The sequence below is a fragment of the Hypanus sabinus genome, chromosome 1 (assembly GCF_030144855.1).
Source record: "Hypanus sabinus isolate sHypSab1 chromosome 1, sHypSab1.hap1, whole genome shotgun sequence".
NCBI classification, from domain to species: domain Eukaryota; kingdom Metazoa; phylum Chordata; class Chondrichthyes; order Myliobatiformes; family Dasyatidae; genus Hypanus; species Hypanus sabinus.
This window is the reverse complement of record NC_082706.1, coordinates 56,739,303-56,759,240: the sequence shown is the minus strand read 5'-3', so window position 1 is coordinate 56,759,240 and position 19,938 is coordinate 56,739,303. Positions and strand designations below refer to the sequence as shown.

Sequence of the window (19,938 nt, the reverse complement as noted above, 5' to 3'; positions counted from 1 at the left end):
GTAGTTGCCTCTTCCATTGTCTGGTACAACCGCGTCCCGTTGCCATAGAACACTCGAAGTTTAGCAGGGTATGGAGTTTGAAATCTAATCTTCTTTTTTGCTTTAGTACTTGCTTTACTTCAGAGTATTCTTTGTGTTTCTGCGAGTAATCTTGGTCGAAATATATTAATTTATCGTCTAAAAACACTCTCTTCTTACCCCAGGCCCTTCGTAGAATCTCCGCCTTGGTGCTGTACCAAAGGAATTTTATTATTATTCAGCGTGGCTTTCTATCCCAGGTAGTTTTTGGGATGAGCGCACGATAGGCTCTTTTGACTTCCAGCTCCATAACCGAGGGGCGATCCAGCGCATCCCGCAGTAACTCTCCGACAAACTCCGTCATAGACCGGCCCTCCGCTCCTTCGGGAACGTTGTAGATTCTGATATTTTTCCGCCATGATCTTCCCTCCAGGTCAAGCAGTTTACCTTCTTGGTGATTTAATATTTTTATTGTCTTACTCAGTATCCGTTCCACATTTTGAATGCGATCTTCCACGTTCTCAATTCAAGTCCCTGCCTCCGCTATTTTTTGATTGACGCTGGCGAGCTCTGACCTAATATCATGGACCTGCTGCTTTATTTATCTCTGAAACTCCGTTATCTCTTTCAGGATTTCGATCATATTCGTCGCTTTGCCTGAATGAGGCCCAGCAGCCACCTCGCTAGCATGTGGTCGCGTCAGAGCCGCTCGCTGCATTCCTCTCGGATGCAGGTTCCTCAGTGTCGCTTTTTTAATTTCCATTCTTCTTTCCCATTCTTGCCCCTCTTTTCAGTTCAAATATTTTTTTGAAAAATACTATATTTGATGGGTTGATGGGGCTTAATATGCATTTTTCCGGGGGAGCTAGTGACTTAAGCTGCCATTCTCGATGATGACGTCACCGGAAACCTTCTGCTTTATTTTCAATCGTTATCGTGATTATTTTCATGAACAGAAACACTGCGGATTCAGATCTCTGTTGCTGGGTCCTAATTTCCACCGCACTGAGATAGGTTAAATATTTGTCTGGGGTTCCGCTGGGTCCTAAGATCCACCACATTCAGACAGGTTGAATAAGGGACTTGAGCAACTGCGAATTTTGGTATCCGCGAGGAGTCCCGGAACCAATCCCTCACGGATAAGGCGGGCTGACTGTAATTCCCTTTGCTCCAGTGTAATACTAATACATAGTATTTTAACTTCTCTCTCTCAAACATCAGGGTGAATTCAATCACCTTATGAACACTGCCTCTTAAGGGTCTTTTACCATAAAGTTCTGAATAAAGTCCGATTAATTTCAGAACACCAGATCCACTTTTCTCAAGTGGTGTGAACCACATTTCTCTAAAAAGCCATCTTGCAGGCATTCTCCAGTTTCATTCTCTCGAGAACTTTCCCGGTTCCTTTCTCTGGGGTTTCTGCCTGATCTGTCGAGTATCCTCCACATTCTGTTTCTCTCACCCCAGACTGTCCGTATTAATCTGGTTTCCTCAGTGAACTATAAGTTTGCAGATTGAAAGAGGAATCCAGAGATTTAAACATAGTAATCCTGGAGATATTTACTGCAGTCAGAGTGTCTCAGGGTCCATACACCAACAATTCATCTGCCCTCTGACGGGGATGTAAACAGTCCCATGGCAGTGAGGGAAATGGAATTCCCGTGTCCTGGGATATCCCATCATTGAGGGAAAAGAAGGCTGTACTCCCTGTCCCGATCTGCATTTTGTGCTGTCATCCAACAAAGCAAAAGCAGATACTCTGTTGCTCACCATTCTGCTGTCTATGGGATTTTGCTGCGTGAACATTGATTACTGTGTGTCCTACAGCACACAGAACTTCACTTGTCATCAAAGAATCTATAAAAATGTCCATCTTTTTGAAAATTCACAGCTCAGGTGCTACAGAGGAGGGAAGATAAAATTTTTGGATACTGCTGGATGGGATGTAATGGGGACAACAGATCAGACAAAGAGAGTGTTACAGATGATCCTGGAAGGAAGAGTTCCCAAAGGAACAGACGTGAGTTTCCTCAGTTACTTCATATCTTTGATACATAGGACTGGAGTTTCATAAAACACTGAGCAAACTTGGAAAGGGAAAGGAGAAATGGGACCAAAGAAGTTTCCCACAAAACTGAAGGACAGAAGACTGTGGCCTGATTCCAATGGGATGCAGTGATAACCTGGACTCCGAAAGTGTTGCATTCTGTAAATGAAGTTACACAGAAATATGTGGAGAAAAGCAATCAAAGAGTAACACACAGGGACACAGTGAGAGAGATTAGTCCTGGAGTATCAGACAGTGACACAGTGACAGAGATTAGTCCTGGAGTTACACACAGGGACACAGTGACGGAGATTAGTCCTGGAATAACACTCGGGGACACGGTGACAGTGATTAGTCCTGGAGTAACACACTGGGACAGAGTGACAGAGCTTAGTCCTGGAGTAACACACAGGGACACAGTGACAGAGATTAATCCTGGAGTAACACACAGGGACACAGTGACAGAGATTAATCCTTCAGTAACAGTCGGGGACACAGTGACGGAGATTAGTCCTGGAGTAACACACTGGGACAGAGTGACAGAGATTAGTCCTGGAGTAACACACAGGGGCACAGTGACAGAGATTAATCCTTCAGTAACAGTCGGGGACACAGTGACGGAGATTAGTCCTGGAGTAACACACTGGGACAGAGTGACAGAGATTAGTCCTAGAGTTACACAATGCGACAGAGTGACAGAGATTAGTCCTGGAGTAACACACAGGGACACAGTGACGGAGATTAATCCTTCAGTAACACACAGGAACACAGTGACAGAGATTAGTCCTGGAGTAACACACTGTGACAGAGTGACAGAGATTAGTCCTGGAGTAATACACAGGGACACAGTGATGGAGATTAATCCTTCAGTACACTCGGGGACACAGCGACCTAGATTAGTCCTGGAGTAACACACAGGGACACAGTGAATGAGATTAGTCCTGGAGTAACACACAGGGACACGGTGACAGAGATTAGTCCTGGAGTAACACACAGGGACAGAGTGACAGAGATTAGTCCTGGAGTAACACAGTGCGACAGAGTGACAGAGATTAGTACTGGAGTAAAACACAGGGACACGGTGACAGAGATTAATCCTGGAATAAAACTCGGGGACACGGTGACAGTGATTAGTCCTGGAGTAACACACGGAGACAGAGTGACAGAGATTAGTCGAGTAACAGACAGGGACACAGTGACAGAGATTAATCCTCCAGTAACACACAGGGACACAGTGACAGAGATTAGTCCTGTAGTAACACACAGGGACACAGTGACGGAGATTACTCCTTCAGTAACAGTCAGGGACACAGTGACGGAGATTAGTCCTGGAGTAACACACAGGGACACAGTGACAGAGATTAGTCCTGGAGTAACACACAGGGACATGGTGACAGAGATTAATCCTGGAATAACACTCGGGGACACGGTGACAGTGATTAATCCTGGAACAACACTCGGGGAGACGGTGACAGTGATGAGTCCTGGAGTAACACACAGGGACACAGTGACAGAGATTAATCCTGGAGTAACACACTGGGACAGAGTGACAGAGATTAGTCCTGGAGTAACAGACAGGGACACAGTGACAGAGATTAGTCCTGGAGTAACACACCGGGACACAGTGACAGAGATAATTCCTGGATTAACACACAGGGAGGGACATGGTGACGGAGATTAGTCCTGGAGTGACACATGGGACTTGGTGGAAGTGAGCAGTAAGAAAGGCATGACCATGTGAAAGGGGTTATATTACAGATCATCCAACAGGCCGAGGGATTTGGAGGGACAAATTAGTGAAGGATTCACAGACTGTTGTATGAAACGTTAGTTTTTTATAGTAGGTGATTTTAATTTTCTCATATTGACTGGGAATGCCATACTGTAAGAAGGCTCGATGGGATTAAGTTTGTCCAATGTGATCAGGGAAGTTTCCCTAATCAGTACATAGCAGTGCCAGTGAGACAGTGTGTGAAACTGTACCTGCCATTAGGGAATGAAGCAGGGGAGGTGACAGAAGTTTGTGCAGGGGAACACTTTGCATTGTGACCAAATTGCCATTGTGTTGTGTATCTGTCATTTCTGACGATGTTTTAGAACTGTGTGAAAGAAGTTTTGTAGTGAAAACTGTTGCACTGGGGCAGTTCCACTCTCTCAGCCTCAAAAATCTTAGACCAATGGTATGAAAAATCACCACGAATGGAGACTTCCTCAGCTGCAGTGGATATCCGTGTGTTTTCTGTGTCTTGTCGTGCCCTTTGCTCTCCAGGAAGCATTGCAGCACCGCCTTCTTGGCTGATGGATCTCGTAGCTGATCTTATCCACCCAGTCCACAGGAACTGGCTTTGCATGCGAGGGTAGGCATATCCCTATCTCCCTGGGATTGGAGATTCCCGGTTACCTCAACTGGTTGAGCCCACCTATCAAACGGTGTACCGGGGTGTGGCCACTGTCGCATGCAAACAGTTTCTTGGAGCCACCTGGGTGGCAGGTGGGGAATAAAGGTTGACAAGCAGGCCCTGGGCAGAGCTTGACAAGTCCACCACCAGAGGTGCTACCCACCCTCACACCCCATGCACCTCTACACAATACCATTAGAATTAAGGTAAATATGCAAAAAGCTAGGTCTGGTCTGCAGGTTGAGATTTTAAATTGGGGAAAGGAAAATTTTGAACAGAAATTATCAGGAAAATGTCAATTGGAATAGCTTGTTTTCTGGGAAAGGTGTACTTATTAAGTGGCAGGCCTTTAGAAGTGATATTTTGAGAGAACTAATATTTTATATGCCTGTGAGAAAAAGGGCAGAGATAATTCACGTGGGGAACCTTGGTTTTCAAGAGATATCGAGAACTTAGCTAAGAGAAAAAAGGAGGTGGATGGTAAATATAGGCAGGGATGAAGAAATGGGGTGCTTGTGGAGTAAGAAATGCAAGAGAACATTCAGTAAATAAATGAGGAGAGCTAAAAGAAGGCATGAATTTGCTCTTGCAGACATGGTGAGGGAGAATCGGAAGGGTTTCTACAGATATATTAAGAACAAAAGGATTGCAAGGGGCTAAACTGGTTCTCTGGAAGATCAGAATGGTGATCCATGTGTGGAGCCAAAACAAACGGAGGAATCTTGAACAGTTTTTGCATCTGTATTCACTCAGGAGACAGACACAGAGTCTAAAGAATTGAGGCAAAGCAGCATCGACTTCATAGACCTTGTACAGATTACAGAGGAGGCAATGATTGCTATCTTTGGGCATATCAGGGTGAATAAATTTGCGGCACCTAACAAGGTGTTCCCGTGGACACTTGGGAGACCAGTGCAGAAACTGCCAGGACCATAGCAGAGATATTTACATCATCCTTAGCGACAGGAGAGGTACCAGAGGATGAGAGGGTATTCAATTCTGTTCTGCTGCTTAGCAAAAGCTCCAAACATAAACCTGGAAATTGTAGGTGAGTCAGTTTGATGTCAGTTGTGGGAAAGTTATTGGAAGATATTCTAAAGAACTGGATATGTAAGTATTTGTATCGATATGGACATATTAAGGATAGTCAGCAGGACTTCCTGTTTGTTAGTTCATGTCTAACCAATCATATGGAGTTTTTCGAGGAAGTTCTCAGGAAAGTTGATAAAGGAAAGGCAATGGAAGTTGTCTGCATGGTCCTTAACAAGGCATTTGACAAGATTTGTCATGGGAGGTTGGTCAAGAAGATTCAGTCGCTCAGCGTTCAATATGAGGTAGTAAATTGGATGAGACATTGGCTTTTTGCACTTCAGTAGGGCCAAACAGTGTAGGTCTTACACGGTATGTGGTAGAGCACTGAGGAGTGTAGTAAAACAAAGGGATCTTGGGATACAGGTCCATAATTTGTTGAATGTGGCATCACATAGGGTTGTAAAGAAAGTAAAGAAAGTTTTTGGCACATTGGCCTTCATAAATCAATGTATTGAGTTTAGGATTTGGGATGTCATGTTGAAGTTGTATAATTCATTGGTGAGGCCTAATTTGGAGTATAGTGTGCAGTTTTGGTCAGCAACCTACAGGAAATATGTACCGTAAATGAGATCAGAGAAAATCTACAAGAATGTTGTCCAGTCTGGAGGACCTGAGTTATAAGGAAAGATTGACAAGGTTAGGACTTTATTCCGTAGGACCTAGAATATTGAGAGGATATTTCATTGGGTTGTACAAATTATGAGGGGTATAGCTAGGGTAAATACAAGCAGGCTTTGTCCACTGAGGTTGGGTGGGACTGCAACCAAAGGTCATGAGTTAAGAGTGAAAGGTGAAAAGTGAAGGGGAACATCAGGGGAAACTTCTTCACTCAGAGGGTCATGAGTGTGAGGAACAAGCTGCCAGCACAGGTGGTGCATGTGAGCTCAATGTCAACATTTCAGAGAGGTTTGGATAGGCACATGGGTCGCAGGGATATAGAGGGATTCCAGATTTTAGTATTTTAAAATGAGTGCCAACATCACATTTGTCCTCCTCACCACTGACTCAATCTGCAAGTTATCCTTCAGGGAATCCTGCACCAACACTCCTAGTCCTTTATCACCTCAGATTTTTAAATTTTGCGCCCCATTAGAAAATAGTCTGCTCTTTTATTCCTTCTACCTGTGTGCATGATCATACACTTCCCGACACTACATTCCATCTGCCACTTCTTTGCCCATTATCTTAATCTGTCTAAACCTTCATCAGTCTTTCTAATCCCTCCACACTACCTGTCCCTCCAACTAGTGTTGTATCACCAGCAGACTTGACCACAAAGCCATGACTTCCAACATCCAAATCATTCCCATCCAATATAAAATGAAGTGATCTTAACCAGTAGTCACCCGCAGGCAACTATTCTCACTCTTTGACTCCTGACATTCAGCCAATCCAATATCCATGTTAGTATCTTTCCTGTCAGAGCATAGGCTCTTATCTTACTAAGCAGTGTCATGTGAGCCAACTTGCCAACATACTTCAGAAAGTCCAAGTACACAGCACCCACTAATGTTGTCTATCCTGCTTGTTATTTCTTCGAAGAATTCCAACAATTTTGTCAGAAAGATTTTCCTCAAGGAAACCGTACTGACTTCAGCCTATTTTAATACGTGCCTCTTGAGATCTGAGATCTGAGATCTCACGCTTAATAATGAATTCTTCCCAACCACTGAGATTGGGCTAACTGGTGTATAGCTCCCTTTGTTCTGCCTCCCTCCCTTCCTGGAAGAGTGGGGCGACAGGTGTAGTTTACAGTCCTCCAGTTCCATGCTAGAATCTAGTGATTATAGGAAGATCATTACGAAAGCCTCCACAATCTCTTCAGCCACCTCTTTCCAAACCCTGGGGTGTCGTCCATCTGGACCAGATGACTTATCTACCTTCAGAGCTTTCAGCATCCAAAGCACCTTCTCCCTAGTAAAAGCAACTGTACTCACTTCTGTCCCCTGGCACTGTTGAACTTCCAGCAATACTGCTAGTGTCTTCCACAGTGAAGACTGATGTGAAATACCTTATCAGTTCATCTTCCACGTCCTTGTCCCCCATTACTCACTTCAGCATCATTTTTCCAGGGGTCCAATATCTACTCTCATTTACTCTATATATATATCAGAAAAATCATTTGGTATCCTCTTTGATATTATTGGGAAGCTTACCTACATATTTCGTCTTTTCTCTAACCCATCATGTCTCTAAAGAGACATGTACGTTTGAATGCTGTTCATAGACTTCAGTTCAGCATTCAACACAATCATTCCGCAGAAACTGATTGGAAAGCTGAGCCTACTGGGCCTGGACACCTCCCTCTGCAACTGGATCCTAGACATCCTGACTGGGAGACCTCAGTCAGTCCGGATCGGGAGCAGCATCTCCAACACCATCACACTGAGCACGGGGGCTCCCCAGGGCTGTGTGCTCAGTCCACTGCTGTTCACTCTGCTGACCCACGACTGTGCTGCAACACACAGCTCGAACCACATCGTTAAGTTCACCGATGACACGACCGTGGTGGGTCTCATCAGCAAGAATGACGAGTCAGCTTACAGAGAGGTGGTGCAGTGGCTAACGGACTGGTGCAGAGCCAACAACCTGTCTCTTAATGTGAATAAAACAAAAGAGGTGGTTGTTGACTTTAGGAGGGCACGGAGCGACCACTCTCCACTGAACATCGACGGCTCCTCGGTAGAGATCGTTAAGGGCACGAAATTTCTTGGTGTTCACCTGGCGGAGAATCTCACCTGGTCCCTCAACACCAGCTCCATAGCAAAGAAAGCCCAGCAGCGTCTCTACTTTCTGCGAAGGCTGAGGAAATTCCATCTCCCACCCCCCATCCTCATCACATTCTACAGGGGTTGTACTGAGAGTATCCTGAGCAGCTGCATCACTGCCTGGTTCTGAAATTGCACCATCTCGGATCACAAGACCCTGCAGTGGATAGTGAGGTCAGCTGAGAAGATCATCGGGGTCTCTCAGCTTTCCTGCTTTCATGGACATTTACACTACACGCTGCATCCGCAAAGGAAACAGCATTATGAAGGACCCCACACACCCCTCGTACAAACTCTTCTCCCTCCTGCCATCTGGGAATAGGCACTGAAGCATTCGGGCTCTCACGACCAGACTATGTAACAGTTTCTTCCCTCAAGCCATCAGACTCCTCAATACCCAGAGTCTGGACTGACACTAACTTACTGCCCTCTACTGTGCCTATTGTCTTGTTTATTATTTATTGTATTGCCTGCACTGTTTTGTGAACTTTATGCAGTCCTGGGTAGGTCTCTAGTCTAGTGTAGTTTTTTACTGTGTTGTTTTTACGTAGTTCAGTGTAGTTATTTGTATTGTTCATGTAGCACCATGGTCCTGAAAAATGTTGTCTTGTTTTTACTGTGTCCTGTACCAGCAGTTATGGTCAAAATGACAAAAAGTGACTTGACATATGGCTTTTTTAGTTGCATTGAGGTGTTTTTCAAAAGTGTCCCAATCTTCCGTCTTCCGACTAATATGCCCTAACTTTTGCTTTTATGTTATCTTTGATTTCCTTTGACAGCTACAGTTGTGTCATCCTGCCTTTAGGATACTTCTTTGCTCTGTATCTATCCAGTGCCTTTGGAAATACTCCCAAAAATCTCCAGGCATTGCAGTTCTGCTGTCATCCCTGGTAGTGCCTCCCCTCCAACCAGCTCCTCTCATACCTCCAGAATATCCTTTACTCCACTGTACGACTGGCTTTAGCTGTTCCCTTACAAATTTCAGGGTGAATTCAATCATTTTATGATCACTGCCTCTATGTATGACTATCATGTTTCAAACTGACTAAATGTCTGTATTATACTGCATTCTGAAACTTTCGTCCACACAGGAGCTTCTGATTCACCTTTAAGCCTTGCTGTCATGCCCTGACGTTTAGAACAACATTATTGACAGATTAGACAGAAACAGCGTCTGAGTACTGAGAAGCTTAGATCAAATTCTGAAACAGCTCCTGGGACAGAGTGGACCCACAGTGAAAAGAACTGCAGAGTAAGAGTGAACTGGAGAGAGCAACATTCCCAGCTGACAGGGACAGAGAGACCCCACCAATCCCTGAGCAGGAGTGAGGTTGGGGCCCATTGGATCTCAGTGGATCAATGGTGCTGATCACTGGGCTTTATCTGATGAGCCTGGTCCCTCCAGTCAGAGTTCAACTCAGTACTGAGTGAGTGTGAACATCAGTGTTCTTGCTGCCTCTCTGTAACCATTTCTTCATTGTCTTACACAGTTGCTCAGTTTCAACCCTGACTCAGATATTTCCAGCTATCCCGTTATTCCGGAAAATGTAATTCATGGAGTCGCATTCATATTTGACATCAACATCATGGACGTCATCAGTGATGATAGAATGGAAGAGTTTCAGGAGTTACAGACGATCGTGGCACAGAAATGTAAGTGCTTTCTTTTGGTCTGAGTAACTATTGTCACAATATTGCAGCTTCACATTGATATCTGGATCATCTCTCTTTTCCAGATGTTCACAGGGTTGTGATTGGGACCAAGTTTGAATTATTACAGATACCAGAGATACACAATGCATGGATTTATGAATTCAAGCCACTGCAGCAGAAGGTAATAATCAGTAGAATCAGGAGCAGTGATATCAGTACAATGATTTTACAGTGTACCGGTCCCCCTGTGTGGGGTTGCACACAAATCCACTGTTTATTGTCCATCCTTGATCAACCTCGGGCAGGTAACAGTGAACCACCATTTCCATGTCATTATAATTAATGACCTCAGGCGGTCATCGGACACTCAGTCAGTGATGCGCATTCATGTTCAGCCTTTGAAGTCAATTTATTATCAGAGAATATTTTTGTCACCACGTACAACCCCAAGATTCATTTTCTTGCAGGCATACTCAATAAGTCCATAATAAAATAATAACTAAGAGAGCACGGTGACCTGCCCAGTTGCATTGACACCCACAGTGATGAAGAGTTTAGAGAAACATAGAAACATAGAAAACCTACAGCACAATATGGCCCTTCAGCCCACAAAGTTGTGCTGAACACATCCTTACGTTAGAAATTACTATGCTTACCTATAGCCCTCTATTTTACTAAGCTTCATGTACCTATCTAAAAGCCTCTTAAAAGGCCCTATCATATTTGACTCCACCACCGTTGCCGGCAGCCCATTCCACGCACTCACCACTCTCTGAAGATGTTACCCCTGACATCTCCTCTGTACCTACTTCCAAGTACCTTAAAACTGTGCCCTCTCGTGCTAGCCATTTCAGCCCTGGGAAAAGCCTCTGACTATCCACATGCCTGTCATTATCTTGTACACCTCTATCAAGTCACCTCTCATCCTCCGTCGCTCCAAGAAGAAAAGGCCGAGATCACTTAACCTATTCTCACAAGGCATACTCCCCAATCCAGTCAACATCCCAGTAAATCTCCTCTATACCCTTTCTATGGCTTCAACATACTTCCTGTAGTGAGGTGACCAGATCAGAGCACAGCACTCCAAGTGGGGTCTGACCAGAGTCCTCTGTAGCTGCAACATTACCTCTTGGCTCCTAAATTCAACTCCACGATTGATGAAGGACTATACACCATACGCCTTCTTAACCACAGAGTCAACCTGCATAGCTGCTTTGAGCGTCCTTTGGACTTGGACCCCAAGATCCCTCTGATCCTCCACACTACCAAAAGTCTTACCATATTCTGCCATCATATTTGACCTACCAAAATGAACCACTTCACACTTATCTGGGTTTAACTCCATATGCCACTTCTCAGCCCAGTTTTGCAACCTATCAATGTCCCGCTGTAACCTCTGACAGCCCTCCACACTATCCACAACACCTCCAACCTTTGTGTCATCAGCAAACTTACTAACCCATCCCTCCACTTCCTCATCCAGGTCATTTATAAAAATCACAAAGAGTAAGGGTCCCAGAACTGATCCCTGAGGCACACCACTGGTGACGGATCCCCATGCAGAATATGACCCATCTACAACCACTCTTTGCCTTCCGTGGACAAGCCAGTTCTGGATCCACAAAGCAATGTCCCCTTGGATCCCATGCCTCCTTACTTTCTCAATAAGCCTTGCATGGGGTACCTTATCAAATGCCTTGCTGAAATCCATATATACTACATCTACTGCTCTTCCTTCATCAATGTGTTTAGGCACATCCTCAAAAAATTCAATGAGACTCGTAATGCATGGCCTACCCTTTACAAAGCCATGCTGACTGCTCCTAATCATGTTATAACTCTCCAAATGTTCATAAATCCTGCCTCTCAGGATTTTTCCATCAACTTACCAACGACTGAGGTAAGACTCACTGGCCTATAATTTCCTGGGCTATCTCTACTCCATTTTTGAATAAACAAGCAACGTCCTCAACCCTCCAATCCTTGGGAACCTCTCCTGTCCCCATTTTACCTGCGTCCTCTGAAATGATAACACCAAGGAATTTAAAGTTGCTAACCATCTCTACGTCTGATCCTCCGATAAGGACTGGCTCATGGACCTCTGGTTTCCCTCTCCTGAGTCTACAGTCAGCTCCTTGGCCTTGCTGACATTGTGTGAGAGGTTGTTGTTATGACACCACGCAGCCAAATTTTCAATCTCCCTCCTGTATGCTAATTCATCACCAACCTTGATACAGCCCACAACAGTGGTGTCAGAGTCTGGTGATAACACGTATCAGCTCCTGCCTGAGAGCTGACTTGGATCCACTCCAATTTGCTGACTGGAGCAACAGGTCTGCAGCCAATGACACCTCACTGGCTCTTCACACAACCCTGGAACATCTGAACAGGAAAAATACATACTTCAGGATCCTCTTTATTGGCTACAGCTCAGCGTGCAATACCATCATCCCCTCAAAACTAATCAATAATCTCCAAGACCTTGGCCTCTAAACCTCCTTGTGCCATTGGATCCTGGATTTCCTCACTTGTATACTTGTCATTTCAGATTGGCAACAACATCGCCACGATCGCCATCAGCACTGGTACACCACAAGGCTGTATGCCTAGCCCCCTCCTTTACACCTATGACTGTGGCTAACACAGCTCACACACCATATTCAAGTTTGCTAATGACACCACTGTTGTGGGCCATATCAAATGAATGATGATGAATGGTGATGAATCAGCAGACAGGAGGGAGATTGAAAATTTGGCCAACTGGTGTCACAACAACAGCCTCTCACACAATGTCAGCAAGGCCAAGGAGCTGACTGTAGACTCAGGAGAGGGAAACCAGAGGTCCGTGAGCCAGTCCTTATCAGAGGATCAGATGTAGAGATGCTTAGCAACTTTAAATTCCTTGGTGTCACCATTTCAGAGGACCCACCAGGTAAATGCAATTGTGTAAAAAGTATGGCAGTGCCTCTACTTCCTGTGGAGATTTATCATGATGTCAAAGACTTTGCGAAACTTCAATAGATGTGCAGTGGAGAGTGTATTGACTGGCTACATCACAGCCTAGTATGGAAACACAAATTCCTCTTAATGGAATATCCCACAAAAGATGGATTCAGTCGAGTACATCACAGGTAAAGCCCTCCTAACCACTGAGCACATCGACAAGAAACACTGCTGTAGGATAGCAGCATCCTTCATCAGCGGTCCTCACCAATATACATCCTAAAGTGCTTTTTCTTCACAGCCATGCACAAAACAGGAGTGTCCCAAAGAATGAACGACAGGTGTTAGAACCCCAAAGTACTCTCAGCTCCCCCCTCCCACGCGTAAGCAGCAGTCAACAACAATCCCCCCTCCCCCCACCGGCAAAAAAAATCATCAGCACCGTCACCGAGCACTCAAGCGTGAGCAAAGCAACAGTAAAGACACAGATTGCAGTTACCCCAGAGACTACATTGTTCACCCGGCATTCGACATACCACAGGCTCTCTCCCTAATAAGGGAGAAAGTGATGTCTCCATTTCACAGCGAGCAGGGAGACAACAAACAACTCTCTGGATTACGATGTTAAAAGTCCACCACATTGCTCTTTTTCAAACTCTGTGCCCAAAGATCAGGAGTCTCTGGGCACACAGCCACAGATATTCCAACTCCCTCTGATGACACTGACCCTCAATCCGCCCGTCTTCAGAGGCCCGAGATCCTAGGCTTCCAAAGCCGAGCCGAATCCTCAGGCCGAGCCCTTGGCATGCCGAACAACGGCCAACCCTGAAACCCCGAGAGCAGGTCCCATTCCCGCAAAGAACTCGTGTAACTCCAGGTTAGGGTCTTCAAAAGAACCCTGAAAGGGAAACTAAAGATATTAAAAATGGAAATAATGCTGTTTCCGAAGATGCAAGCAAAGGAGTCGTCGTTTAGCACCATCATCACTCCGCTCTGCCTTCTAAAAGCCTTTCATACCAGGCTGTGAGACAGACAGTCAATTTACTCTCCAGTACACATCCAGAGAAGTTTGTCAAAGTATTAGATGTCATCCCAAATCTTTGTAATCTTCTAAAGAAGTAGAGGTGCTTCTGCTTTGTTCATAATTGCACTTAATTTTTAGGCCCAGAACGGGTCCTCTGAAATAGTCACACCAAGGAATTTAAAGCCGCTGACTTCCTCCACCTCTGAATCCCCACTGAGGACTGGCTCATGGACCTCTGGGTTCCTCCTCCTGAAGTTACTGATCAGTTCCTTGTTATTGCTGACACTGGGGTGGGAAACACAGCATCCAATCTGTGCATAGCGTGATCCCACTGACAGAGAGGTAGGAGCATGTCACTCAGCTCCTCTATCATGCTGCCCCTATCATTACAATTCAGTTGATCTGCCCTGGACCTCATCTACTTCTGTCCCAGTTCCCGGCACCCTTGATCCCCAACCTTTTGGACACTTATTCAGTAGGCCGGTGACCAAAACTGCAAACAATACTCCAAATTAGGTTCCACCAACATCTTATATAACTTTAACACAGCATCCCAAATCTAGTACTCAGTACATTGATTTATGAAGGACAATGAGACAATATGCTAAAAGCTCTCTTTTACAATCCTTTTTACCTTTGATGCCACTTTCAAGGAACAATGTGTTTTTATTCCTAGATCCCTCTATTCTACTACTCAATGCCTTACCACTCACCATGTAAGTCCTATCCTGGTTTGTCCTCCCAAAGTGCAAGACCTCACACTTGTCAGCATTAAATTCCATCTGCTAATCTTTTGCCCATTTTTCCTGCTGATCCAGATCCTGCTGCAAGGTTTGATAGTCGTCTTCACTGTCCACTACACCACAATCCTGTTGTCATCTGCAAATTTGCTGATCAGTTAACCACATTATTATCCAGATCTTTGATATAAATGGGAAGCAACAACAGACCCAGCCCTGATTCCTATGGTTCACGGCTAGTCAGAGAGACACACATCTACTACCACTCTCTAGCTTTTATTACCTTATCTTGAATGCCAAGCTCACACATGGGACCTTGTCAAATGTCTTGCTAAAGGCCATGAGACGACATCCACTGCCAAGCCTTCATCCACTTTCCTGTTAACTACCTTGTAAAATTGGTTAGATATAACATATCATGTACAAAGTCATGTTGACTATCACTAACCAGTCACTGTCTATCCAAATATTTACTATATATCTGGCCCCTTAGAATGCTTCCAATAACTTACCGACTACTGACGTCAGGCACACCTGACTGTAATTTCCCAGCTTATTTTCTGAGGTTTTTTTAAACAACCAAACTGCGTTAGCAATCCTCCAATACTCTAGCACTTCACCCGTGAAGGATGTTTTAAATATCTTGGCTAGGGCATCTGCAATTTCTGCACAGGTATCCCACAAGGTCACAGGGAACACCTGTCAGGCCTCAGGAATTTATCCACTATAATTTGTCACAAGGCAGCAAACACCTCGTCCTGTGTAACCTGTATAGGTTTTTGGAGTTGGTGCTGAGGAGGTTCACCAGGTTGATTCCAGAGATGAGGGGATTCAACATGAGGAGAGATTGAGTCCCCTGGGACTGTACCCTTTGGAATTTGGAAGAATGAGAGGAGATCTCATAAAAAACATATAACATTATAGAGGGTTGGATAAGATAGAGGCAGGAAAGTTGTTTCTGCTGGTAGGTGAGACTAGAACTAGGGGACATAGCCTTAAGATTCAGGGGGTAGATTTAGAACGGAGATGCGGACGTACTGCTTTTCCCAGAGATCTGTGCAATTCTCTGCCCAATGAAGCAGTGGATGATACCTCAGTAAATATATTTGAGACAAGGTTGGATAGATTTTGTGCACAGTCGGGAATTAAGGGTTATGGGGAAAAGGCAGGTAGGTGGAGATGAGTCCATGGTCAGATCAGCCATGATGTTATTGAATGGCGGAGCAGGTTCGACGGGCCAGATGACCGACTCCGGCTCCTATTTCTTATGTTCTTATCATTTGCAGGTTGAGTTTGTGGAAAGGAAGACAACTGCGTGACCAGTTGTGGGTCACTTAGAAAGGATGTCCTGATACTGGAGAGGATTTAAAGCACGTTCACAAAGGTGATTCCAGGATTGAATGGTGTGTCATATGAAGTGTGTTTGATGGCTCTGGGCCTGTAATCACCAGAATTCAGACAATGAGGGGTGACCTCATTGACACCAATCGAATGGTGACAGGATGTGGATGTGGAGAGTATGTTTGCTATGGTGAGTCTAGGACCAGAGGACACGGCCTCAGAATAGAGGGGCGACCCTTTTAGAATGGAGATCAGGAGGAATCCCTTTAGCCAGAGAGAGCTGAATCTGTGAACAGGTGGCTGTGGAGGCCATGTCATTATGTATATTTAAGGCACAGTTGATAGATTTTTGATTGCTCTAGACATGAAGGGACATGGGGAGAAGGCAGGAGTTTGGGGCTGAGTTGAAAAATGGATAAGCCGTGATGAAATGGTGGATGGGCCAAGTGGCCTAATTCTGCTCCGACACCTTACGGTCTACATAAATACAGATACAAAAAAATCCATTAAGATCTCCTCCATATCTTTCAGCTTTGATCTTCAAAGGAGCAATTTTGTTCCTTGTTGTCTTTGCATTTGTAAAATATCTTCAAAAGCCCTAATGCCTTCTTTTAGACCTGATTTCTCTTAAGTGTTCTCTTCAATTTCTGATACTCCTCAAATATCTAATTTGTTTAGTTAGGTGCTCCCGGTGCGGCCTCCTCTACATCAGTGAGACCCAATGCAACTTGGGGGACCACTTCATTGAGCACCTCCGCTCCGTCCGCCACAACAGACAGTTACGGTTGCCACCCACTTCAACTCTGCTTCACATTCCCATTTGGATATGTCCATACATGGCCTCCTCTACTGCCATGGTGAGGCCAAACTCAGGTTGGAGGAGCAACACCTCATATACCATCTGTGTAGTCTCCAGCCCCTTGGCATGAACATTGAATTCTCCAACTTCCAGTAATTTCCCCCCCCTCCCTTCCCCATCCCAGTTTCACTCTGCCTGCTCCTCCAGCTGCCTATCACCTCCCTCATGGTTCCACCTCCTTCTACTACCCTTTCCCCTTACATTCCTTCTTCACCTCCTGCCTATCCCCTCCCTGCTTCCCCTCCCCCATCCCTTGATTTTTCCTCTGATTGGTTTTTCACCTGGCACCTTACACCTTCTCCCCACCTTCTGTATAGGGCCCCTGCCCCCTCCCTCTTCAGTCCTGACGAAGGGTCTCGGCCCGAAACGTTGACTGTTCGTTTCCACGGATGCTGCCCGACCAGCTGAGTTCCTCCAGTGTGTTGTACGTGTTAATTTGTTTTTACCTGCCTATACCTGCTATGCACCCCCTCCTTAACCAATGTCTTAATAGCTCTAAAAAAAACAAGGAACTGTGCCAATCTCCACTTGCCAGGTTCTTCCAAAATTGGCCTTTCACCTATTTAGAATCTCAACCCAAGGAACAGACCTGCTCTTCGCCATAATTATCTTGAAGCAAATGGCATTGTAATCACTAGGTAGAAAGTGTCCACCTACACAAACCTGTCACTTCCCTGTCTCATTCCCTAATAGGAGATCTAGTATCGCACACTCTCTACCTGGGATCTCTATGCACTGATTCAGGAAACTTTCCTGAACACACTCGAGGTATTCTATCCCATCCAGCCCATTAACAGCATGGGAGTCCCAGTCAATATGCAGAAAGTTAACAGCACCTCATGTCCAGGGGTGCAGGACTAGCTGGAGTGCACCGGGCACATCTTTAAGAAAAAAGACAAACTAAACAAGCTAATTAATTACTAAAACCACCCAGGGTGGTTTCAGAATCTCAGGAACTGCTGATCCCCTGGGATTTTTACACACAGCAGACTCTGGAGTTTACAGGGAATGGTGCCAAAAACAAAAAAAACATCCAGCGAGTGGCTGTTCTGTGAGTGAAAACATCTCGTTAAACACACTCGCTGGATGTTTTCTTTGTTTTTGGCACCATTGCCACCGGTGGCCCCAGGGTCGCTGTTCAGTTCAGCTTCTTAAAGATGTGCCAGGTGCCTCAGGCTAGACCTGCACCCCTGCTCATATCACAACCTTATGTTTCTTATAACAGTCTGTGATCTCTCTAATTTGATCGTCTAAATCCTGTGCCTATTATGTGATCTATGATGTAATCCCATTAACATGGTCATACATACCTGTCTTATTCCTCAGTTCCATCTATAAAGCCTCAGGAGATGAACTGTTCATTTATCCTGAATAAGCCCTGCTGTGATATTTTCCCTGACTAGAATTGCCACACCATCCCCTTTACTTCCTCCCGCTCTATCACATCTGAAGCAACAGAATTCCAGAACAATGGGCTACCAGTCCTGCTCCTCCTGCAACCCAGTCTCACTAATGTCATAATTCCATGCCCTGATCCATGCCTTAAGCTCATCTACCCCTCCTACAACACTCCCTGCACTGAAATGTACAAAACTCAGAACATTAGTCCCAGCATGGTCAAACTTTTGACTCCTGACTCCACTATCTGTTCAGACAGTCTGGCTCCCTTCCCCTGCAGCTCTAGTTTACACCTCCAACATCCTCACATCCCCACCCTCAGAGCATTAGAACCTTCCTGCTGGGATATTCACTTCCTCTCCAGTTCAGGAGCAAACCATCCCATCTGTACGGGTCCCACCTTCCCTGGAAGAGAGCCTAATGATCCAATAATCTGAAGCCCTCCTCCTCCTGCACCATCTCCTTAGCAACGTGTTAAACTCTATTACTCAGGCTTTACTTTGTGCTGCCTCATTTTACTGATATTTTCTGCCCCCTCCTGCCACAGTTTGTTTGTCAAATCCCCCCTCACTCCTCTGTGCCACCGCTCTCTCACTTCCTCTTCAGTTATTAATCATTCTGCCCTTGGAGCCCTCCCCTTTCTGTCCACTCTGAAGCCTGGTCTACACAGTATTCACGTGATTCCCCAGGACACTGGCCACAACACAGTTCAGCTGAAGCTCATCCCAATGGAACAGCTCTCTCCATCTCTGTTACTGCTACCGTTGCCCGTGAATCTGAAGCCTGTGGAGTTTATAATTCCATTAATACCCTCTCTCCCCTTCCTTTTCCTCAGTTTGAGTGGTTGGCAGAACGTACTGGGATGGATAGGCGTTCCATGTTTGTGATTTCGAACTATTGGAGAGGTGAACAGATCGAGATGATAAAATGCATCCTGGCCCTGTATGTTCTGGATAATATGGTCAGAAACATTGATCGATTTTTCAGAGCAGTGTAATGATCACAGCTGACCTTGTCCAGTGCTGTGAATCCGATCCAGTTGCAGGAGCACACACACTGCTGTGGGTTTGATGTTTTTATTGTTTTCCCTGTAGTTTTAGCATTCTTTATGCCTGTTTATATATTTGTACAGTCACCTGTTTGTCTGTAAACTTTTAGTAACTTGTTGTACAATTGGTTCCATTCTTCTGTCGTTTCTTTCCCTGCAAAGCTGAAGGGGGAATCAGTCTGTATCTGCTGAAAGGGTTTCTCAAATAAACTGGCCCAGAGCACTTGGCAGAATAAATGCACACAATGTGCTCATGGTCCTTTGTTACAGTCGGTCACAGTTACAGATGGTCAGATTTACAGCCAGTCACCGTTACAACCAGACACTCACACAGATGGTCACAGTTAGTCACTCATTGTTACAGCAGGTCACTGGTACAGTTGGTCACTGTTAAAGTAGGTCACAGTTACAGCCATTCCCTGTTACAACAGGTCACACTTACAGTCAATCACAGTTACAGCTGGTCAGTATTACAGCCTGTCACAGTTACAGATGATTACTATTACATTCGGTCATAGATACAGCCAATCTCAGTTACAGATGGTCACTTTTAGAGCCGGTGACAGTAACAGCCAGTCACAGCTACAGCCACTCATTGTTACAGCTGG

The 19,938-nt window shown here is 45.1% G+C and overlaps 1 protein-coding gene across 3 annotated transcripts in view; it reads left to right on the top strand.

Moving 5' to 3' along the window:
• Positions 1-19,576, top strand: part of LOC132394017 (interferon-induced protein 44-like) — a 35,767-nt gene extending 16,191 nt beyond the window's left edge. The window contains exons 4-8 of one of the 3 annotated variants that reach the window (XM_059969647.1): positions 1,910-2,038; positions 9,815-9,977; positions 10,061-10,158; positions 15,971-16,068; positions 19,118-19,255. In XM_059969647.1, coding sequence (XP_059825630.1) covers positions 1,910-2,038; positions 9,815-9,977; positions 10,061-10,158; positions 15,971-16,003 — 423 coding nt within the window. In that variant the 3' untranslated portion in view covers positions 16,004-16,068; positions 19,118-19,255. Of the gene's footprint in view, positions 1-1,909; positions 2,039-9,814; positions 9,978-10,060; positions 10,159-15,970; positions 16,069-19,117 lie in introns of all 3 variants that reach the window. The other 2 variants (XM_059969638.1, XM_059969656.1) reach the window with 2 other exon arrangements.
• The last annotated feature ends 362 nt before the right edge of the window (positions 19,577-19,938 follow it).